This window comes from Protomyctophum bolini, assembly GCF_963924005.1.
Source record: "Protomyctophum bolini genome assembly, chromosome: 22".
In the NCBI taxonomy this organism is placed as follows: Eukaryota; Metazoa; Chordata; class Actinopteri; order Myctophiformes; family Myctophidae; genus Protomyctophum; species Protomyctophum bolini.
The window spans coordinates 11,325,610-11,350,568 of NC_137883.1; the positions used below are offsets into that span (position 1 = coordinate 11,325,610).

Below are 24,959 nucleotides of genomic sequence, written 5' to 3' on the forward strand. Positions count from 1 at the left end.
TAGTGCTTTAAAAACAAGTTTAAACAAATTGTTGCTGCATGCAACAGGATTAACAAACCTTAATTTAATTACGATTAAAGTTTAATCTGTATGCAGTACAGATGCAAAGAAGTAGATATAAAAACTATAAGAGTTTGGGTGCCACAAAGCCCAAACTCTGATGTGCCCAAACTTCTGACACCTGAATTTATCACAAAACTATTAAAGGTCTGTCTGTTTAAACCCATTGCATATGGGGGGGGGGGGGGTGCAGCAGAAGAGTAATTCATACACTAAGAGATAAAACATAATATATGAATCACTTAATACAAATTTACACCAGGTGGACTGAACTCCAGTAACTACTTGAGTTAAATCGCTGTGAGCTTGTTATACATCTGCCATTTTCGCTATTTCAAGTGGGGCTTAAAGGTGTTTCATTAATAGTGTACTTTTTCGAGAAATGCAGTGGAGTCAAAAAGTACAATATTTGTCTTTGAAATGTAGTAGAGTGAAAGCCTCACAGTTAAGTATCCAAAAATACCGGCGTTCAGAGCATGGGTTTTATGCCGTTCAGACTATGGGTTTTATGGGTTTAAGTCTCCCAGTGGTTTAGAGGCAGCCTAGAGCCAATCACGAAAAAGTATCCACTAGACTAGAGGTAGTAGCAATTAGCAAAGGACTCAATTTGATCTATGAAATCTTTTGAAAAGTGTTTTAATTTGTTTTTAATTCATGAACATTTTTGGGAACTTCTTTTTTTGAATGTTTGAAAATCTTTTAAGTAATTATTAAAGACCGAATGTAGGAAATGCACAATAATAGGATATTTATTTGTGCCCCACAAAAATGGTTCCATGACCCAAAAGTGTGTCACGACCTCCTTTATAGCTCTATGGTCCCGACTGGGCGACTGGATTTGGAACCTGTGGGTCGGGCCCCTTGGGTGGTCTCCACATGATTTCAAGGCAAGGCAAGGCAAAAAAAAACATGCGTTGTGAGCTTGTAGATCTTCTATTTTCACAATATTTATCTGTGGAACCGAGTCAAAATGAAAATGTAATGCTTCAACTCCTGTCTCCTAGATTCTTAATCACATGAAACTCAGTGTACCTCATCTAGGCATGTCATAGTAGGCGAACATTCAACAAAAATAGCAGATCTTGTGAGCTTTTAAGATCAAAGAAAAAAATATAATAGGGGTTAGTGGTCAATCAGAGGAAGAAAACTCCCAAGTAGTGCATCAACTGTTTTAAAGTTTAAAAGTAACCCCATGTCAACTGCATTTCACTGCAACTGATAGAAAGGTAGGTCAGAGTCCGAACAATAGATGTGAAACCACACCACTGTTTAACAACTACTGTATGCAACATTCACCTCCAGGCTCCATTGCATTTGCATGTCATTATTGTGTTAAAAAAAAAGTTTTGCAAAGGGACAGTAATGACTTGATTTGATGATGTCTGACAACTGGATCTGTTCTCCATCCTAAATACAGGGCATGGTATTCCGACATGCCACAGTGCCACCTAGTGGCCTGGGATACTAAGCACATCATTACATCCCATTTTCTAATCTTGAACAAGTATAACTGTCAATGGGGCAATAATATCATGCTGAACCAAGTCACCAGGCCTCTAGTTAATAGAATAATATTTTTATTTGCGTACAGGGCTAATCTTGCAAACCACTGCTGGCAAGTAGGCCTACTTCAATATGACTAGGAAGAAAAGAAAGGAAAAACATGACAGGATTCAATTTGCTGGAACATACTGCTGGCTGCAGGATGCAACTGTTCAAACATCTGAGTCTCCATTCTACTTTAAAATATCAAAAAACAGTAAAAGTGTTGTGCACTTTCATACCTTTTTCGACTAATAACCTGGAACTTAGTAGGAGGAAGGGGGTTGAAATGGGCTTCTTTGACATTGCCATGTTGTAGTCCAACTCTGTGGTTCTCAAAGCGGGGTTTGGGGGGGTCCTTAAGGGGGGTTCCAGGGGGTCCCAGGAATATTTAGGTATAATATAGCATCATATTTGATTATTTGGCTATTCAAAAATAGCAGATAAACAAAATCTTAAAAAAAAAAAGAAAGTACAATTCTTTTAGTATATATATTTGAAGCAAACATTAACACCAATCTTCGCTTCTGGGGGTCCACAACCAAATATATATCATTTTGGGGGTCCTTCACAGTTTGAGAACGACTTGTCTAACTCACAAGAAAGACTTCACAAGAACCCCAAACTGGGAACCATTTGCAAAAAACAGCAGGATAGATATGCGGGTGCATATCTTTGGTCCGACGTCCTAACAGTCCGACGCAATAGTTCGACACCCTACCAACCTTCTGACTAATGACACGTATGTCTGAGCCACAGGTGAGTCTGTCGGACTATTGGTACGTATGCCCCTGCCCTCTACTGTTTGTTTCCATTTGAATATGCCTCTGGGAGCGCCGCCCAAAAGAATGTCGATAACAAGAAGTGCAGCTCGGAATCTTACAAAAACCAAAACGAATTATCAGCTGCTCATTCCTTTCTTTTTTGCCATGTGCCATTGGTTGGGAGGTTTTCATCCCTTTTGTGGTCATAGTCTGGGTCATTTTTCCTCATGTGATTTGAGTACCTGCTCAATCATTGCTCCTCACTAGACTCGCTATCCGATTCATCGCTATCCGATTCATCGCTATCCGATTCATCAGAACAATCATCCTCGGCCTCTCCTGTGAAGTAGAGCACGGCCTTGGGAACAATGCACTCGCGGAGTAAATCACCAATATCAAAATCTTTATCCAGGATGGCCAGAGAATTTTCATCCATTTCTCCACTTTCTGGGACCACAGGCGGCGTGAAGAATGTGAAGAAGGATAAAACGCTTTTGGTTTTCTTCCTGTTGCTGCCATTGGACCTTTTCAACGTGACGTTCTTGCCCATTTTCCATTCGATCTTGCAGCCTATGCATTCAGTTATGTCTGGGCCATCTAAGAGGAAACGGTCGTTTTCATCTGGAACGGACCTGTTCTTGTAGGTTTTTGTCAGCACTGTGTTTGTGAAGAAGTCGTTGGGCTCAAAGTGAAATTCTAATATGAAGCTCATAGGCTGGCCTGGATCAGAGAATTTAACTTTGATATCTTGTAAGTGTTTTAAGATGGGTTCATCGTGGTCCTGCACCATTTCCCTGAGCTTTTCCACATTATGGAAGACAGTTAACCAGAAATCAGGGATGCCCTTGGGGTCCTCCTTCTCTTCACCCTTCTTCTCCTGTATCTTGGCCTTCTCCTTCATGTCCTCTGTCAACTCTTCCTCCTCATCTGACTTCCACTCACACTCCTCATCTGTTGGTTCGTAGACGGCTTTGATGATCTCGCTTCTTTTGTCGAGGAGGGGCTGGTAAAGGTAGGAGTACTTCCTCGACAGTTCATGGACCTCCTTGTGGTACTTGGCATCAATGTGAGCACATTGCACCTGGAGGTTCTTGAGGGCACAAACACGTCTCTTTGAAGGCTTTGGTAATATGTCCATGGCAGCGTTTATGAGGCAGGTGGTGCTACCTGACAGCTAATTTATAGATTCTACGCTCGACAAAAATGATGTATGCTGACAAAAAAGTGATGTATAGAGTGGTATTGCGTTGCTAGGGAACAGCTTTGATCCAAATATGGGAAAATGTGTCGTCACGCTATGTAAGGGATGTCAGAAAAAAAACATTTGGAGTTTTAGACTTCTCTACCCTTGCTTTCAACCAGGGGCCTGTTTCACGAAACCTGGATTAACTAATCCAGGATTTAAACCAAAACCAGGCTTGTTAAATCCTGGTCCATTCCACTAAAGCCAAGCGAGGCTTAGAATGGGCGGATTTATCGAGCCAGGATCATAAAGCCTGGCTGAATGCACCATAGACAACGGTAGACGCCCTTTCCGGCTCTGGAGAGAATGTGCTCAAGGGAGGACTGTACTGTACTGAGTACTGTACAACACAATGTCTCTTTGAAGCAGAATGAGGCCTGGAATGAGCAGCACAGACAATAAAGGTGAAAGACACCAAGAAAAGGAGAACAGGGGAGAGAGGGACAGACAGACAGACAGACAGGGTGTTGTAGGGAGACAGACTATCACAGGGCACAGTGAAGAGAGCTAGCTAGTGAGGAATGTCATGCTCTGGCCTGGTTCCCACAGCAGAAGGCAGGAACGTCTGTGCTGTGAATGTTTCAGGATGAAGAGAGAGGGGGTATATATATATCTGGGACATCTTTGAGGTGTCACACTGTTACCAAGGATTTGGTTTTTCAGTTTCAACCATCAGAAGTCTCTCTTTCTCTCTGCCATAGAGACTAAAACACAGTTCAGTGGATAGTTGCAAAACTTGAGAAAGAGGCTAGTGACCTCATACCATTGGCTGTAAACTCCCCGTTACACAATGATAGGCAAAAAAACCTCCAGTGTTTAAAAAGATATGATCGTAGTTTCCAAGCACCTTCTATACTGTAGGTATAGCCACATGCAGGTTAATATCAGAATACTGATTTCAGCTGTTACAATTGCAAACATGCAAACATGACAAGTTCCCCACCCGTGCTGTAGGTCATTTTCCTTTGGAATCCCTTGTGGACCCCTGAGGGTCCCCGGACCCCACTTTGAGAGTCACTGTTTTTACAAAACATAATAACTGGCAGTAGTTCATTATTATGTATCTCTTCTTTGACAATCCATTTGTTATTACCTGCATGTCCTGGATCGCCTCCAGGAAGGCATTTAAGGCACTCTCACATCGACATCTCTGGCTGGCCTCCCTCCACAAACGGTCCAGAGAGGAGAGACAACATGTCAGAAGCTTGATACCAACATTGTAACATATACCGTAGATTTGACCCCATTGACATACAGACTTTATGTGGGGGTATTTTTTTTTTACTGATTTACTCATTTCAGGAAATGTTCATTTCTCTGCAATGTGCAATCAATGGTCTGTTCTTGTACTTTCCATCATGACAGATGCAAACAAAAACAGTACTGTTAGAACAGATCGAAACAATAATGTTACTGTTCATAGAAAGCAAATACAGTCTTGGTCTGTCTAAACAACCCTATACTTGACTGATACAACAGCACATTGGGAACAAAAACGAATACAATAATATGCACATACATAATGAATAAATAATATGCATCATAAATGCATATCCACAAGACAACCAGTTGAACAAAAAATAAACAGATGTCATTTTCTGTCTTTCTGTATTATATGCTACCACTAGAGGTCACTGTTGAATCATATTTAGGCAGGTCTACCTGAGGCACCCACAAGTCAAGCTACATGTCTAAAACTGTTACTTTTCACAATTCAAACGTAGCGAAAATAACCGGTATACAAGCTAAAAATAAATAAATAAAACGCTTTACTAATCATAGGCACGTTTTCAGCTTTAGTGGTACTGGTAGTCTGGTAGATCAACTCGTCTCTTGTCCGTAGCCTCCATATAGCCTAGCCCCACAAGTCAGAACCCAATGGTACTGAAGTTTCTGACATTTTTGAGACCCACTACGGGTCAGCCCGGTTCGGTTCGGATTGGGCTGACACAGGGGGTTCCGAGAGGGGCTACATAGCCTATAGCCCAGAGCTAGTTGTAGATGGGCTATTTTTGCTACTTTGTGTGACACTGTATGACGAAGTAGCACATTTAAATTATATAGCCTACAATACAGCAGCATTTAATTATTAATACTCACAATTGTTCCGGTCCCTGGCGACCCTTTCTTGTTCCATGCCAGTCCAGATGAGTACAGCATCTTGTAGGCCTGGTCCCTGAAGACTGGTCTACAAAATTCGCTACACTAAACACTACCAATTTAGGGGCGGCCTTAGGAATCTGGAGGCCCGTTTCAAAACCAAATATGAGGCCCCCATATATACCTGAAATAATTATTCTGTTGATACAGGTGTAATTGATATAATTAGTTTTGACTGTTCAATATAGCTCACAGCCATTACTCTTGACAATTATGCAGCAACACACCTCTCCTCATCCTGTCGGCCCTTCACAATAAAGTGTCTCCTCTCTTGACCTCTGAATGCTGCATATTTTATCCAGGTTAATAACAGGAAATAGGTGTAACTTAACATCGTGGGGGAGAGAGAGAGAGAGGGCCAAGGGTGATAGGTGACTGATGCCTGGTGGTCAGTCGGGGAGGCATACTTTGGTCCTCGGACCATTGGTTCGAAGGAGCATTGGTCCGACTCAGGGTTAGGTTTAGGTGTGCTGCCCCGTGTTTGCGGTTATGGTGAGGGTTTGGGGTAGGTAGTCGACGGGACCAATGGATCGGACCAATGGTCCGTCGGACCAAAGTTTTTTTACTTTTAAATGATGATTTCCTGTTTTTCAAAAGTGTAACATGTGTACGTCTTTAAATGTTCTGTTGGATTGAAAATGGAGGACCCTGGTGTAGGCAGTTGTCTTGCTTTTCATGGTTTGATTGATTGATTGAAATTTTTATTTCACAGTAGGCCTATGTAGAATATGGGCGAAAGCACAAGTCAATATAAAAACTGTTGTGGACAAACTGACACTAACACACTAGCACTAACACTTTTTAACAGGGTCCACCATTTTCAATTAATCAGATCATAGACGTATCCTACAAATATACACTTCTATTAAAAAAAGAAGATAAAGACAGTATAAAAGGGGGGAAAAGTAGGCCTACACTAGTGGGGGAAAGGGGTGGACTCTGACTTTATTTACGGGGGCCAGTTTCGAATTGCAGCAGCAGCCATCCATATACTGTAGGTGCCTTTTAAGAGCGTATTTTTGAAGGAGTCAAGGGATTCAAATTTCTTATTAATTTAGTCCCTTGTTTGAGCCGAATCTGGGCTGCACATATTGTTGAACTCTCTCTGATGTTGTGAGTGTGGACTTCGTTGACATTAAGGAAGTATTTAAACAGGTACATGGGTATCTTGGTTGTGTGGCGAATCTTGTAGTAGACCAGACCCATTGCAAGATGCTGTAGTCTGGAGCCTTGTTTTAAGGGCCTTTGAGGTGCAAGTGTAGCAGTGTGGCTCCCTTTGGTCTAGTGGTTAAGATATTGGACTCTCTAATTTTTTCTCTCACACTAACACACACACACACACACACACACACACACACAGAGGAAGGGTTAGGCTCAGCTAAGCTTTATTCATTGCAACCATTCCCACTGCAGCCACCCACTATCAAAGTCCAAATGATTACATCGACTGGCTTTAATGACAATTTGACCTGGCACAATTTAAAGCCACAATGCTAAAGGTACTGGAAGAGAAAATATTAAATCATTGTATGGAAAGCTATTTTCAGAGACCTTGCAATTATGGAAAACATAGAAAAGGCTTTGTACAATCAGCTGAATCAACAAGAAGCCCAAATCTCAAATGTCCTGATTAGAAAATGCCATATTTTAATTTGATTCTAATCTGTTTAATCCTGCGTTAATTGTATACTTGCCTGTGGCTGTGTGAAAGGAATAAGAAAGATAATTGGCACGGGAGATTCAATACTTTATAAAGATGGAATGTTTGAACATAATATCTGACCTACAAGCTGGCGACACATTGCGATGCGAAGCGTTGGGTGCTTTGGCAACCTCTGTACTAAAGAATGCTTGCTCACCGTTTAGTGCCATGCCGAGGTGCACTGACTGCTCTGCATTGAAGTGTGTCTGGAACAGATTGAAGTACATACAACCATGACACACTTACTACAGGAGCTTGCTGGGCCTAGAGGCAGTTACGCAAGTGGCCTTATTTATACCAGCTCCAACGGAGTGTCACTTATTCTCATGTGACTTCCATTGCATTGGCAACCCCCAAGAGTTGGCTGTGGCCCTGTCTCCCATATGCACCTGCTTGTGCTCGTCACCTTTACATCATCTCTCTAGGGCAGTGGTTATCAACACAGGGTCGAGGGACCACCAGGGGTCTTTGATGGGGTTCCAAGGGGTTCCCAGCTGAATTAATTTGATAGTTAGTTAGTAGGAACCAAATGGACCTTTATGGGTCTGTAACTCTGGTCATTCAGAGGCGCTGACGTTCACAGCCAGGTTGCTAATAAAATGTAATTATATACAGTGACAAGTTAGACAAATCATTTAGCTCTGTAAAAAGGGACTCTTGTAGGTCTGAGTCAAATGAACAGCCAGGATTTAGACAGTAAAGCAACCCTCTCCCCACCTCTTCCTGGTGCTGACCTTCCAGCAGTCAAAGTATTTTCAGTGATAGTAAAAGCCAAAGCTAGCAAATGCGAAAACTGTGTGGTGCCAATACATTGATTTCGTAGGCTGTCATCTATTTCTGGCAGCCTGAGACCACCACTGCTTAATTTATACATCGTGGTAGTACAAAATATAAATCAGCCTTCAATGTATGTCATCGTGCAGCAGCCAGTTTCTCTAATGAGGTCTGAGTTACATATAATTTTAAAAATAAATGTTTATATATACTATGTATGTACATGTAAAGCTTTATTATCTATAATTCTATAGTATCTACTTCATCTTTGTTTTGAAAAGAAAAATGCATTAGGTTTAGGTTATGCATAGCTATGGTGGGAAAAATGGAGATTCGTGTGCAATTTTGTCCTTGAGAAGTTTTCCATTCCCTCACTCTGTAGGTCAACGAGCTGTTGGCTCGCTTTTATTAGCACTTCATTAACATTCATTAATTGCTTCCTTTCTCCTGGGCGCAGCCACAATCGAAACTGGAACTGATAGAATAGATGGAAGAGGAGGATCCGCCTGCTGCTCCAGTTTTTTAATGTTTAATTTATATAGCAGATCTGCAAGCTCACCACAGGCCACGATGTGGCATCGTTGCAAGCTTGTAGATCCACCATTTCCGGATCAGGCTTACACACGCTTGGATGGCTGTCTAGTTCCAACATGTTCTCACCCTCCCACCCCGCCGTCTGTGCCATGCAGAACATGACGAGCACGCAGAGGAGAGACTATACCGCCAACCTAAATAACATTACCAGGCCAGAGCAAATTTAAAGAAGTAGACGTAAATTTTATTTACTTGTTCTGTACATAAAGGGTCCATACCAGCACGGGTGTTAACCATGGGAAATATTAACACATGTAAATGGTATAAGAAAATAAAAAGGCACAATTTTTCCATTCTTAAGTAAAAGACAACACAGAGGCTTTCCTAGAACATGAGAAAATGAAGAGCACTGTAATACTGTTAATGCCTTTACAAAACAAATCTGAAGCATGACGGAAGCAGTCCACCTTGAGAGCGAAATATTCAGGGTGTATTGCTTAATTAGTGGGGTTTGTGATGGTGGACAAGAAAAATAAAAAATAAACCAGACTGGTTTGATTTCAGACCAGGTGGCATTAGAACAGGTCAAACTTTTATTTTAATAATGAAATAAGAAATGACATAAAGCAGCATTTGACCAGGAAGAACCATCATCTCCCAGGCCAAGAGGTCATGCACAGAGGCAACCAGCAGGCATTCGTTTCCCTTTTGAAAAAGTCACTTTTCGGCCAACGTTCATTTATCCAACAGTTTTATTAACAAAATTGCTTGAATCAACAGCTGGCAAAAAAGAAGAACAGAACAGAACCCCACCCACCCCCCCAGAAAGTAAGAGGGGAAAAAAAAACTGGGATGCGACTGAAGGCTGAACATTTGCCCATATTCACAAGGCCACCAATTTACTCTTAAGTAATACTCGTCATAACCCAGCCTATGCCCACCCGCACACAAACACACATGACGTAACAGTGAAATGGCCGGTGTGTGAATATGGCCAATGGTGAAAGGCTGAGCAGGGCCTTGAAAGGAAAGCACTGAAAGGAGGAGACACAAGAGGAAGGGAAAGTGATCGGGGTCAAGGGTTAAAGGGCCATCCACACCAAGGAAGAGCTATAAATATAAATATATTGTTCTGATGATCATTCAAACCCAAGTGATTGCAGTGTTCACACCAACTATGACGACAGTGGTGAAGGATAGTCGGGTTGACTTTCAAAGCGATTTGATTAACAGAAACATGACACCCACCATGTTCACATCACATCATTATTGGCATGGACTGCCCCTTACGGCTTACACTTGCACAATAGAATCCTCAGTGTTCTTTTAGCATACCGCAATAAGGGTGGATGAGTCCAGCACGCTGAAGGTTAATGTCTGCAACAACTCCTCTGACACACATGAGCTGAAATTTGTGTAACCTAGGGGAGCCCTTCTACATCAAGCATTCAAATATTCCTTAAGATCACAGACCAGGTCTGTTTATAGTGCAGGAGAGACCCAGTGATGCACATCGACCAATGGCGTTCCATTTTCTGCTCCAAAATATGCATCCAATGATGATGATCCAATTGTTTCTAAACGAGTAGGACTGGAAAAGCTCGACAATTCACCGCTGTGTGCTGGAATATCAATTAAAAACATTTGTAAATAAAAAATAAAAATCTCTCAGGCATCGGACTCGGCCATGTCAAATCACACAACAGAGAGCAGTGACATCACTGTCAAAGGGTAGGACCTCATGTGTGAAAAATGCATTCTTTGAAAACATGGGATCTCATTAGATGGCTGCAACCTCTGCCCTCCTCCCCTGACCTATATCATTGGATGCTAGGGGAGTACTGTGTACAATGTGTGAAATCCCACCAAGCCTGATTTATACTTTGTCGCAACAATATAAAACCACGCATTTGCCTCTCCCCATGTCCACTAGGCACCTGTAAATATAAGCTGGCAGCGCTAAACAGATGCTTGCGGGAGGCCATGTCATCACTATTGCTGCTGCTTACCGATTATTGAATACTTGCTTGAAGCATTAGATCTTCTTGTGTGTGCAAGAAGTCCAAATATTTGTCATCCTTGACTTGCAGCAGTCCGGAAACCAAAAGCATATTCAGCTCCAAGCCATGTTCTTAATGCAAATGTATAGACATAGCAAAGTGCCCTAAAAACCTTGAGTGTTCATTCAACTTGTGAAATGGTCCATTCTACTATATTTTGCTTACCGACAGAAGGGGGAAATAAATAAAACTTCCATCTACACTGCTGATCATATGGCACAAATAATACAAAGATGAAATCACATACCGGCCGTTTCACATATCGTCCTAGGAAGAGATAAATATGATAATGAAGTCCGTTTCGGGAGCAGTGATTGGGTAGGCTCTATGACACAGGTTCAACGTCGGGCTTGGGTACCACCAGGGGTACTCCGAGTTTATACATATAGAACCAAATGGACCCATAAAGGGCTCCATTTGTACACTCTCAAGAGTTACATTAACACTTAGAATTGTACAGTGTAGATTGGGGTCCCTAAGACAAAGGTTCCACTTTCCATTTCTACAGACCTGTAAGGATACATTTGGGCCCCGTAACCGATGTTGAGAAACAGTGCCCCGATATGATGTCATGTACATCATGGCGTTGCACCACTCTTCAGCCTCCGTCTCTGGCCCAAGTCCGTTTCCGTCAGTCATGCGACACGCAGACATTAAACTCGGTTGACCTGAATACCTCACAACCAAGTAAAACGTGTGCATGCGTGTGGCAATATTTTAAGTAGAACAGTGACTCGATTGTTTCGAGAAATAAAGTTGACACAGGCTGATTAGCTCCTCATTGCCTCAGTGGTATCCTTAGTCTAAAGGGATATTGCCTTTTTCCACAGTTTGTCGTTCAAAAAAGTAATCCTCAAACCAACAACACAAAAATCACACCAATGCTTTCAAAATCCCCTCACATTTAAAATGCAACAAAAAAAATCTGGTTGTGATGCCATTTGGCAAGATCCACGATAAAGGTACACACACTCACACGCACAAACACACAATGCCCAATGGTCTGGAAATGGAAGGACACTAAGGCAAAAATGACACTGCCGAGCCTAGAACCAGGAGAGGGTACCGAGGGAGAGGTGAGGGTCAGGTTTTAGTCCAAAGCTGTAAACAGTCAGAAAGCCTCGCGATGGTTGGCGGGACATTATAAAAGGGGCATTATCGTGGTACAGCCCCCAAGCAGGCAAGCACGTAACCATGTTGACTCTGGCGGTGGGGCGGCCAGCGGATTGGGGTGTAGGTCGACACGGGAAAAGGAGTTCAGCTCCAGGTCAGTCACTCTCGTCTGGATTCTGGGGGTCCAGTATTTTGACATGGGTGAAGGGGAACAGCCCCCTTCGGCCATTCACCTCTCCCTCCCACTGGCCGCTCATGTTCCTTTGCAAAACCGTGACAATATCGCCGACCTGAGGAAAGGAGGACAGGGACAGAGTCACATGAATGCCCGTAACGGCTACAGTAGAAGCATCTTCAATATGATGTGGTAAAAATGATTATAACCACAAGTGTGGAATAAGAGTAGTTTAAAAACATGGCAACAGCCTCATAAACTCTTCTTCAAATGTTTTGAGCAATTTCTCAACTTTGTCCGGACACTTTACGACATTGTGTGTGACCGCAATCTGGTTGGACCATATGCTCTTAATATCAGGATTAAAAAGAGAAATGGTGGCATTGACGTACAATGTGATTAAAACCTGAATGTGTGGAGGACACGCTATTGGTAGCTTAAAGTTCAGAATAGGGCCGAAGCTTCAAGGACATTTCTTTATCTGTGATGATAATCCTTTGTCCCTTCATAAAACCGGGGAAAGACCATTAACTATATAAACACTAGCGTCCCCAATGATTCTGGGGTGAATGTTTTTTGGTGAAAATAGCCTATTCCACAAGCTCACGACACGCTGTGAGCTTGTAGAGGCTATTTTCGGTTAGAGACCTACGATAAAGCCATGGGGAACCCTGGGCAACCAAGTACAGTATATTGGGGTTTAAGTGGTTAAAGACGGATCGTACAACATTGTGGAATACCTAAAATAGCTCTACATGTAGATAGATCTACAAGCTCACAACTCGCTGACTTGACTTATGACAGTGTCGTAAATTGAGCATCAGTCACAATATGCGTCCGTGGAACAGGTCTGGTCTGGTGAAGTATGATGAAGTATGAAATCTTGACAATTTTATCACAATGAGATTAGACGAGTGTGTCAAAGGTTGGGAGAAGGCGGTAGATGTATGATCCACTACTTCACAAATACAGTGTGTGAAGTAATATAATATTAAGGTAAGACTGGGAGCTATACAACTAATAGTTCATATACACATACACTGCATTGTTCAAATTCCTCTCAATAACTAGTCAAATCTGAACAGAAAGTCTAGGCTGTTTGTCCACAAAGTATGTTTATTTGCACATTAGAAGAATGGTTGTCAGCACGAAGGTAGTATGTATGAAAGTACTGTAGGATCAATGTTGCTCTGCATGCACAATCACTATGTGAATTATTGTGATTTAGCCTTGCCTAATATAGCTTACCTTTAGCAGAAAGCTAGGTTCAGGCCCAAACGGCCTACATATCAAACTCTAAGATAACTCGACTTCTATTCTCTAGTTGGAAATAGCCTTTTTCATGTCAAATAAATAATTCATTTGAGCGTATGGTTCCTAAACCCAAGAGCCCATGCTACTACAATGCAGGGTTTTGGCTTCAGGCTTCGCTGAGACAACATTGGGGAAGTTACTTTTATAATATATGCATTTAATAGATTACTTTCGATTACAAGTAATATGGAACTAAACAACATTCAGTGTTATAAACTGTAACATTTGTGTCACAGAAAACCCTAAAATTAAGCAGCCTCAAATGAAGCACATACAACTATAAAGAACAGTTTCTGAAGGTAATGCATTACTTAGTTGACACAGGAAGCTATTCTCGCTAAACGTTTGCCTTACTATGACATGCCCAGAACTGAGGCTCCAGGGTTTGTGTGGTTAATGCATTAACTACAACACTGCAAACAGTTGAAACGTATGAAAGACATGGGGAGAAGTGTGTGCTACACCATAACAACCAAAAACACAAATTGGTCCGGCCATGTGGAACATGCCATATCGGTTGCCTCAATTTAAGACAACACAACTGAACCCTAGGGCAGGCCAGCGGTTCTCTGCTGTGCTGCCTTAGGTGACAGAATTTCCTTTGCAGGATCAATAAAGGTCTTATCTTCTCAAAGTGCAGGTTGCAGCACCCAGGGGGCCAATGAAGGGAAAATAAAATCATAAAATTGTATACCGGTATGTAACTAAATTAACTTAAATCAAATCGTGTCACATTAACCACTTTTATCTTGGCATTACTATTTTGGTCACGTCATTATTGTAAAAACTGTACCCAAGCTGGTGTACACAATACATCGGAGACCATTCTATTTATACTCCATGTTCAAAAAACGGCGACAAACATAACCACATGAACAATAGTGTCCCCTACACCCTATTCTGGGGTAACATTTGGCAAGAATCTAATCTATATGCACACAGCACATTGTGACAAATTTGTGAGCTTGTAGATCAACGTGATTTGATGTAAGGGGAAAAGGGAAGGGCAGGGTGTATGACTGTCCAAGTCCTATAGATGTTACATTTGTGAGTCGTGTACATTCAAATGGTGGGGACTGGGGAAAGTCCTACAGAGATATGCTACACACTGTGGGTTTGTGGACGACGCACAGGCTGACACTAACTGAAAGAAGATGTGGTTAGGGTTTCGTTAGAAGTCAATCACTCAGGCTACAGCTAACCAAGCAGCTAGGGGAAATTTACTGTCTGAGGCAATGTGAGGAAATGCACCTCCCCCGCTAGATTTAATTTAAAACCAATTTAAATTGTGTGTTAATTTATCAAGTGTAGAGATGAACCCACTTTCAGAGCTAAATTGACACTCAGGATTTAGCCATGTAGCCCAGTTAAAATCCCAGTTAAAATCACCTGTTAGAGAAGATTTGAATTAAAACCACCTCCAGTTTAGTAGAGTGAATGACCTCAATGACCATCTCAGTGGTTTATAAAGTACAATATGAAGGAAAGAGAGGCATCCCAAGCCAATAGGGTAGACTCCTCCCGGTTTGACTTCTGTGCAGTTCACACACGCGTCACAACAGGAAACGTGCCACGGATGTTTGCATCATCCAAATATATGGTCTCCTGAATGCCCACAATCATGACATTTTGGTTGATTTATTGTTGCACAAATAAAGGTTAACGATTTAACTGTGTTCTTTATTTTTTACATTGGAACACATACTGTAAATTAAAACTATTTCCGTTTGCCTTTCAGGCTTTGTAAACAATTGCATATGGGGCAGAAATGACAAATAACTTCAATATACTGTACAGTGTACACAGACATGACTCACAAGCAGCATGCACCCACAACCCTATTATTAGCCAAATCTTAATATAGGATTGCCATTGCCACTAATGGAATTATATACTTTTACAATAGATTGTGCTGCCTCCTTAAAATCTACTTCAGAAGCCTGAGCTTACATAGTACCCCCTTCCCCTAATTCTGAGTAATCAGTACACCTCTGGCCATTTTATTATACAGTACCATCTTTATATTTGAGCACAACGATGAATAGCATTGTGAATTAATCTATAACGGGGGTCTTCTTTTCCAGGCCAAGGACCCCTTAGCTGAGACAGATAAAGCAGGGAACCCCACTACATTGTATAAAATTGTGTTGCAGATTAAACTTTATCATAGAATTCATAGATAGTTTCATATACCAAACGTCTTTGCCGAAAACAGCCGATCTACAAGCTACACTGTATTGTTGAGATTGTAGGTCTGATATTTTTCTATTAAAGCAATCATAATAAATGGACCTTGCAGTGCCGTTAGGCTGCCACATTGTACATGAGCTGCTGCTGTCCTTTAGCCGTGACCCTTGGGATGAGTTTGACAAATCGCACACACACTTCCAGAAAGCTAGTAAGACAGTCTGCGCCGGATTACTCAGCATTTCTACCCAGACAAAAAGCTGACTACTTTACATTATCTCAAAAACAAAAGAAATCAGACTGATTAAAGAAATCTATATATTTCATCTAGAAAAAGGACAGAGGGAGTGGAGGAGAGAACTGATAAATTGTTCACAGGACTTGCTAAGATGTAAGAATTAACAATGTACCATAAAGATCTGGTGCTCGGTAACGAGCAAAGTATTGTTTTCTTGCAACAGATATTGGTACTTACAGCAAATACAAATACTACAAATATGTAGTTTTAGCAAAGGTTCAATAAGGAAGATCTTAACAAACGCTTTCATTCGGCCTTTCAGCACTATCATAGCTCGTAATTTCCGTTCTCACACTGTCAAAATCTGTTCACAAATCTTAGCACTTCAGGCCTTTCAGCAGCCAATCAGGCCTTTAAATATCACTGCCTCTGACACTCGCCATTCTCTTTTCAGTTTGCAACAAGCAACCCACCTCCATCCCCAACTACACCTTGTCATTTAGTGTTGAGAAGGAAGGAGGTTCATCTGCTCAGCTGCCACCACCAGCGTCTAGACTCCAATGATCCAATGGGGGGGGTTCTCCCTATTAAAAGCTAATCTTATTCAATAAATGCAATTGGAGTCTAATCGCCAAAATAATGCTCTGCCATAATTTTGCCATTGCCGTTTGCCATTTTGCTTGCTAAACCGCTCCCAAAATCTTTCCTTGCTAAACTGCTGCCAAAATCTTTCCAATAAACATTAGCTTATTCCATATTGGTGTGAGCTCTCCTTTATTGAAATGGTGTTTTTTTTAATTAAAACATTTGAGAACCACTGCACTAGATAAACTTTTTTCATTTACAAAAAGTATGGATCCCATAGCACGTAGGAACCGTTTCACTGAGTTTGTGTTGTCATGGAAAGGTGCGCCTAGTTCAGAAACAAGGGTATAGACTAGGGAACGGTGTGACATCATCATACCCGGAAGTTATGCAGGAACACCTACTGAGTGGGGAAAAAACTACTTTCTGGCCTTGACAACCCATACATCCAACCAGAAAAGTTTTATCTTATTGCATTATATTAAACAACGTTAAACTCACTTTGCCACTCAATTTGCCATTCACTTGATGCATGTGCATAACCTCTATAGTAATCACTCCTGTCCGCGTGTGTGTGTGTGTGTGTGTGTGTTCGAAATAGCTCCTACGGTTCTGGTTAGATGTTGAGCATTTTGTAACTCCATGTTCGCTGTATCAATAAAGTTAATATCGTTTTCTATTTGGATGAAAAGGACAAACTGGGGCGCTTGGGTGCACTGCAGTGGTAATGTAGCTGGCAGAGTCTGGGGGTTCGAATCCACCATGGTGGATGCAGCTTTGTCCAGCGTCTATAGGTAGGCAATTGGTGGTTTGTGGGAGGGAACTTGGGTGGGGAGGGTGATATTTGTCACAGGACGTACTCCTATGGGCTGGGACGGCAACTGTCAGTGGGGAGTGTTGGGCATGAGGAGTTATGGCTCCATGTCCTCCTGGTGGGGGCTCCACACTGGCAGGTGAGCCAGTAGGATACAACAGCAGTAGCCTCAGAAACCCAGACGTTTTTATTTCCAGGGAGAGAAAAGAAAGTCTGGGTCCGAGTCCACTTCAATTGGGCATAGAGTAGTGCAAACGTCGATCAGTCTCTGCTGATTTCTGATCGTCTGTACCGTTGTTAAATTGACGCACACCCGTACACACCCTCCTCTCTCTCTCTGTCACTCTAATTAAATAGTCTCATGTCGCGCAGCTGTGTCTAGATTCTCCTGGGAGCTGCCTATGCCATAGCATAGGCTACAACAGCAGTGACAACACACATAAATAACAGTATCTATCTGCTTTCTGACTTCATTTAGTTAACCGGTTACTATGGTTGTTTTGAATGACGATGACATATTAACAATCAAACCTGCCAACAACAGTAGCCATGACCACATCATTATGTGCCAGGCTACCTGCCTCAAACATCCATATAAAATTGGGCATTCGCAACTCATTAAATCACTTTTACACGGTTTACAAAAAGCCGGTGCAATAATAATCCCTGGACTTTAAACTGACTTGAAGCTGAACTATAAAACAGACTTTCTCGCTTAATTAATGCATAGAGGAAAGACGCAGAAGGATGCTACATATTCATAACAGACATGCCTTTACTTGGGCAGGATTATTGCTCTGTAGTGTGATATATATCAACATAAACATAGTCTGATGAACTGACAATCAAGTACATCAAGATCAGTTTTTGAGCTTGGGCAGGGCAAACCTAACAAACCTGTGGCCATGCTCTGGGTTCTTCCGAGTGTTATATATACTCGGGCCGATACCACCCTCAAGTACTCTTACTCGGTACTCGGAACTGGCCCCGATACTTTGATCCGAGTACCAAAACATCCAATCGACACTTGGCTGAACGAATGCAACGGGAGAAAGTCTGACTCAACACTGTAGCAAATCTCCCAAAACAGACCCAACAAAGTAAAGTAAATAAATATAAAGTACTCGTATCAGTACTACTCGGTATCGGCGAGTACTACATTTATTTTTGTATTGGGACAACTCTACACCCACTATACGAGAAATTCAACCTCAGACGTGTTTTTTGACACAATTTCCTTTTGAGATTTGTGCTATCCCGCTCAATTAATTCATTGCCATCTGGTTATGTTTGTAGACAGACGTTTGTACCTCCTAACCTCCTCAGACAACTGTCCATGGTACGCATGGATTAATAAACGGACAAATTCCGTTATATATATATTCCGTACAAACGTTCAGGTGTAGTCGATGGCAAAATACCTTTACTATGATGTAGTGGGTGCCACAGTACACTGACGTAGTGGGTGCCACAGTAAAAAGAAGAAATCTCGACCTCCATTTAGAGTAATTCGTCATAGTACTTTCACTGTTATTTTTGATATGGAAACACATCATGTAATTTCGGTTCAAAATTATCTGCCGAAATAAACAAACAAAGCTATGGGAAACTGAATCGCAAACGGGCAATGGAACCTAGGACTACAGTTATGCACAAAGGATATTGCACGGACAAAAATCAGTGTTTTCATGTTTCGGAACCCAACATTGGTCGGGTTGTTACCTGGGTACCGTGAAATACACTCCCTCTCTCACACAGCTCGAGCTCTGGTCTGACATCACACATAATCTCTCTCCCCTTCACTGATGACATCACGCACAGCCGAAACCACTGCCTCACAACACCAATTTTCACTGAATTCATATTTTTGAACTTGGCTGAAAACGGTGATAGAACTGGGTTAGTGGTCAACAAAATGGATTTCTGTGAGTTATCACGTAACGTAGCATTCTTTGCCATTTGGTGGCAATCTAGTATAAATGCATGCATTTATCAGTTTGAGTCAGCTCTGACAATGTCTATTGCATAATCGAAAGGGACATGCGTTGCATTCCCAACGGGCTTTGCACTAGTTAATGATAATAAATCGATACCTGAAAAGCCTCAATTTTGATAGTCAGATTAAAGGCAGGGTAACAAAAATGGCACTACTTTCTCCCAATGTAATTGTGTAATAATTGTGAAAACATTTTCCAACGAAACTATACTCTGTGTCAATTTTGAGAGCCATTAGAAGAAGGAGGTCCCATTCCCGAAGCACCGCCCATCCACCTCGGAAAATGACGAGTCATAATAGCATGTCACTGCGGGAATCTCGAGAAGTCACACCATAGAAATGCATTGAAAAATGACGATATTAAAACACTATACTAAGGAGTAAAAATAAATAACTTTGTTCATGACCATGAACAGCAATATTTAGGCTATCACACACACGTTATGTGATAACGTAACCTTTTTTGCAATAATTATAGTGAAACAGAGCGTTGGTGGCTACCAGGTCTGCATTTGCAGTCGTGAGGGGCTGGCTTACTCCACAAAAGGCCCGTTACAGCCGGCCACTGAGGCAGCAAGCCCAAAATGAGTTGTTATCTGTGGGTAGAACAAGCGTGGTGATTGGTGTAGGGTATCGGTTTTTTTTCTCCCCACTCAACTTTAGCATTGGTGGTGGGTCCTGGGACCACTAATGACAACATAAGATTAATAGGAGATAGGAAGCTTAATTGTGACGGAAAGTTAATAATTAGAAGACTTAACATAATACATTCAAACCAAGCAAAGCTTCTGTAGTGTGTATAACAACTTGATGTGTGCTTTGCCGTATGAGGACGGTGTTGTCCATCGAAAATAGCAGACATACAAGCTCACAACGCTGCGCCTTGTGACGTGTTGTGAGCTTGTAGATTTGATATTTTCAACACGCGACACCATCGTTCGACGAATAGGAGCATCTATCAGCAGCACAGTCTTTGGCTCGACGGTCCTCGAGTCTGTGTTTTTTTAATTACCTTAATTTTTTTATATATTTTATATATAGTTTCCAAACAAAAAAAAGAAACACAGGCACCTTACGTATTAGGAGGGCAGTAAATTGAAGTTATGAAGTTACAATGGGTGTCTATAGGAAGGGGGCGGGGGAGCTAAAATGAATATCAAATATCTAAACACTGAAACGAGCAACTTCAAAACTGGCTGTGGTGTTCGCATAAGCCTGAGTAGATGATGAAATGACGTTTCTTTTAAAGTGAAATATCCCTTTAAAGTATAAAACGTGTGGAAAAAAAGACCTGGTGCAAACCGGTCCAGCGGTTGGCGAGATTAGCTCCGGACTCATAGAAAGGGCAGAGCCACACCGTTAAAAAATAACTCATTACCAACTGTATTACTTTCCATGCCAGAAATGCATGATTGTGTAATATTGCCACGCACATTAATAAAACAAAAAGGAGACTACTACAACCTAGTAGGAGTTCCATTGCCATCTCGGAGTGTACAGTGCGACCTGGGGATGGAAAGAAAGGGACGGTACAAAAGCAGGGAGGAGGGGGGAAAAAACATCAGCTTCGTTATTCATTACCTCTAGAGCCAGAGCTGTTTTGTCGTAGGCACAGGGCACTCTTTTCTGGATGGCCTTAGCCATGACGGGGCCGTTCTGCATGGCCATGTGACTGATGAGTCCGGGTGTGCCAGGGGGCAGTGGAGAAGGGGTCTGGGGTTGAGCGTATGCGTGAGCTGGCTCAGGGATCCCGTAGCTGTTGGAGTTCCGGGAGCCATGGGCAGGCTGGCCAGGGTGGGTGGGAGGCCTCACCACCTTTTCCACGTACGGCACAGGGATCATCCCCACGCGGCCCTCTTTGCTCTTGGCACTCCACCACTGCTCCTCCGGCTTCTCCAGGATGATCAGGATCTCGCCCTTCTTAAATGGAAGGTCCTCCGCGTCGCTGCCGGTGAAGTCGTACAGAGTCCGCACGTACTCCAGGTTCTCCTCTGACCCCACCATGGGCTGGATGGGACCGCTGACTGGGTATCTGGGTAGCAAGATGCATGGTGATGAGGCAGAGGAAGGAGTCTTGAGTGTATTAAGAAGATTGATGGGGTCGATTATGAATTCAAGGAGAAGCTTCCTTAAAGCATATTTTATTACCACTTATATAACTGCTTTTAATCCAGAGGCAATACATCTGTCAAAGGGAGAGCCTTCTGAGGGAGAACTTGTAGAATAATGTATGTATTTGTAACCAAGCAGAACCTGGTGTTGAGTTGAACCTCAAACATCAGTGACTTTAACCCATTAAGGACGCACAGGAATCCATTTTGTAACTAGAACTGCACTCTGTCGAGTGCCTACTTGCTTGTTGCACAGAAGTAGGCCATACATGGCCTACTAGTGCACAAGCAGAGCATGCAAGTACTATAGACCGCTACAAACTTTCAAATCTTAGCCTCTCTGTGAAAGAAGGTTTGCAATATTGAATTATTAGGTTTAGCTATTTGCTACGTACCTTGCTTTTGGAGGGGGGAAAAAAAGTATTTTGAAGTATGGTAATGATTACTTATGCCGGTTATGGCAGTGGTGTCAGATTACATACATGTATACATAGGGGCATTACCTTTAGTCCATCAGACAGACACTGAAACATGTCATCGTTACGTCACCATCGATAACCAATTATACCCTGGCATTGGTACATATATTCATCACGTCATATGCTTATATGTAATTTCTGAGTTGGTAATCACTATAATGTGGTTACTCGGGTGGTTTGATGCGTATGTCTCTTTAATCCACCCGACACTGAAACATATCATCATTACGTCACCATCGTAAACATATCTTCATCACGTCATGGGACATACGCTTCGTAGCATGACGGAAAACATACCTGCAGGCCAGGGTCTGCTTCCGTATGTACCGTGCAAGCATATGACGTCACACGCTGCTGAGGGACATACGCATCGTAGCACCTGACTGATAACATTACTTGCACGTTCTGCTTGCGCAAGTAATTATACCTTTCAGGACGGGAACCCCTTTGGGTTGGGGGTAGTTGTTGCCATGTACAGTATAGGAACATACATTGTTCTTTTTTGTAATTTTTGATGGGCGCTAGCCCCTCCTATGACCAGCTTTGTGTGATTGTGTGTACCCCATAGCAATTTGATTGGCTGAGGGCTTAAAAAGTGAGGACGCCAAAAGTGATTGGCCGGACTGTGATGATGTATGATGATAAGAGTTTCACTTCACACAACGGTGATTTTTGAATAAATATTTTTCAGAAAACTTAGGTCAGGATTTAGAAGGCGTTTTTAGAATCAGCCTCAGTCCTGGACAAAATGCACATTTTTTAAATCACGAAAGATGATTTTGGAACACTCCAACATCAATGCTCCACAGGCCAATTTACTTAGCACGTACATTTGTTTTAATATTTAATTTATGTTATAAGGCTGGCCTCTAAATGGATAATGGTTGCATGACTCACTGGCAAGTAGATTTTTGTTTTCCAGGTGTTTGGTGTGATTTCCCCCCACCTAGCTCATCTGCAGTACCACCCCTTCTGAGAAAAGTTACTACAATGTAGTAAAGTAACTTTTGATTGATGATTGATTGATGTAGTAACTAACTACGGCTGGTCTGTCAACTACACAACAACTACTAGCCTGTAGTGTGATTATTTCAGCACTGTTAGTGTTCACTGCCAGTGCCATCGTGGACTGTACTGTCAGCATAGGAATGTAGGTTAGTGCCTGAGGAATACAGATAGCCCCCAACATCCATTTTTGATAGGGTGTATTATCTCCGTTTGTGCCTTTATTCTTTAGTCGTGTATGTGTATGTGTGCGCGATCGTGTGTGTCACATACCTAGGAGCTGGTTCTATCAACGTAGTCGTATCCAGGTAGTGGATTTTATAGAACTCCAGTAGGGCGGGGAGGTGCTCGAACTCTTGGTCTCCTATCTTGAACCTCTTGCTCGGCAGAGAATTGATTATATAATGAGACACTTTGGAGTTTTCGGAGACTGACAGCACATAGTCGCCCGGGCAGGTCGACGAATCTCGAACCAGGAACATGCCGTGCCTCTGTCCATGTAATCGAGTCTGTGCCTCCTGTCGCGACACGGGTCCAAAATACCAAGCGGACCGATCGGACGAATCAAACCGTGCAGTTGACATATTTGATCGGAATAAATAAAACAGCCTACAAGAATAGAAATAGACCGAACAATAAATTAAAGCGTCTATGTGATCAGCCGGGACAAGCAGCAGACAACTAGCAAATGGTTGGGTTTTGGCCGGGGTGAATGAATGTTAAAAAAGAAAGAATCCAAGGTTGGGCATTCGTCGCCCGGAGGCTCTTCTCGACTGATTTCTGGCCAAAAGCTGCAGGCTCCGGAGACACAGCCAATAAACACACCACCAACCCTGACGTTGTTTCACACACAGTCCTCGACTAGCTGGATCCAACTTTGAAACATAATGCTATTCCCTCCAGTTTAAGTCAATGGGAAATGGATAAGAGTAGCCCAAACCTTTGAACAGAAAATACACCGAGCGAGGGGCGAAGTAGCAACAAATCAAGGTTCCCCTTTTCGTCCCTTCTTCAGAGAAAAAAAAGTAACCAACCCTTTAAAAAGAAAACACAGTTTATCTCCAACCTACTGTCGGCTACGAGACGGAAATGCTGCCTTCTTACTGGCTCACCAGAACTATCCTCATGTCGTTACAATGTTGCGAGGCGCCCCCCAAAAATGTTACTTTATATCTCCTCGGTCTTCCTATAAGGCAACGCACGTCACGGAAATGTGTTTTTAGAGGTCCCCTTTCTTGAGTCGGAGGAGCAGACTTTTTGAGGCAGTAGCAAAAATGGCGGCCTGCAACACGTCTTCACAAAAAAAAAAGAAAAAAATCCACAACCGACTCACCTCCCTCCCATGCATGCATGAGAAGAGTTCTTACAACAGCATGCACCGTGGGTGTCGCGCGTTATACCAGCTCCCCGTGAAACGAATCCGCGTTCGCTGTAATTGGTATTTTTTCCTACTTTGCCTTGTTTCCCTTGGTCTCTTCTCACGGGCAGGGCAGGCAGGCAGACCCACTGTACTTGACTGGAGGGAGGAGGAGTGGTGCTGCTAGAGCCGAAAAATGGCGACGGGAGGGCAGGTCTACTGTGCTGCGCGCTCCCTGCTTTCTAGCGGCGCGTCACTCCCCGGCACCCCGCCTTGCCTGCTGCCAGTTGACGGGACGCCTCTCTCTCTCTCTCTAATCGTTTCCGCGACAGAGACAGAGACACAGCCCCGGCCGGGCCATAACCCCCGAAAGCGCCGCGGCCGGCCCGCAGTGACACATTATGATTTATTAATGAATGTGATTGTCATGATATATGATTGATTATTAGGGCAGTGGTTCTTCCAATTAAATTGCCCCAGAGTGTACACAATGGAACCGCCTAATAACTGATGAGCATTTCTCATAAACCTACTACAGTATCATATCAAGAGTGCAGCTGAGTGTATATTGTAAATGAACTGAGATTACATTTTGTACACTTCGTTTTTAAAGGCGGTTGAGCGGAGCGGCCGGAGCCTAATATTTTTTTTCCGGGTCTGTGTGAACACAAACATTGGCTGATGATTGGCTGATCACCCCATAGCGATATTTGATTGGCTGAGCAAAGTACATTGAGATAAAAGTG

At 42.5% G+C, this 24,959-nt stretch overlaps 3 protein-coding genes across 3 annotated transcripts in view; all 3 read right to left on the bottom strand.

Annotated features, from left to right (window-relative positions):
* slc31a2 (solute carrier family 31 member 2) overlaps positions 1–4,875 on the bottom strand; it is a 45,268-nt gene extending 40,393 nt beyond the window's left edge. Inside the window, exon 1 of the mRNA XM_080756435.1 lies at positions 4,703–4,875. Within this exon, the coding sequence (XP_080612561.1) occupies positions 4,703–4,708 (6 nt within the window). The 5' untranslated portion in view covers positions 4,709–4,875. The remainder of the gene's footprint in view (positions 1–4,702) is intronic.
* On the bottom strand, positions 2,617–3,504 carry LOC308310404 (nucleosome assembly protein 1-like 1; the record flags this gene model as incomplete). The annotated part of the gene is made up of 1 exon (XM_080756749.1): positions 2,617–3,504. The coding sequence occupies one exon, from the start codon at positions 3,502–3,504 to the stop codon at positions 2,617–2,619; it is 888 nt and encodes a 295-aa protein (XP_080612875.1).
* Positions 4,876–9,007: 4,132 nt separating the features above from the next.
* crkl (v-crk avian sarcoma virus CT10 oncogene homolog-like) lies at positions 9,008–24,426 on the bottom strand. The gene is made up of 3 exons (XM_080756710.1): positions 23,130–24,426; positions 20,843–21,293; positions 9,008–12,242 (listed from the first exon to the last, which is right to left on the bottom strand). Exons 1-3 carry the CDS (start codon positions 23,438–23,440, stop codon positions 12,108–12,110), a joined length of 897 nt encoding a protein of 298 aa, XP_080612836.1. The 5' UTR covers positions 23,441–24,426; the 3' UTR covers positions 9,008–12,107.
* Positions 24,427–24,959: the final 533 nt, after the last annotated feature.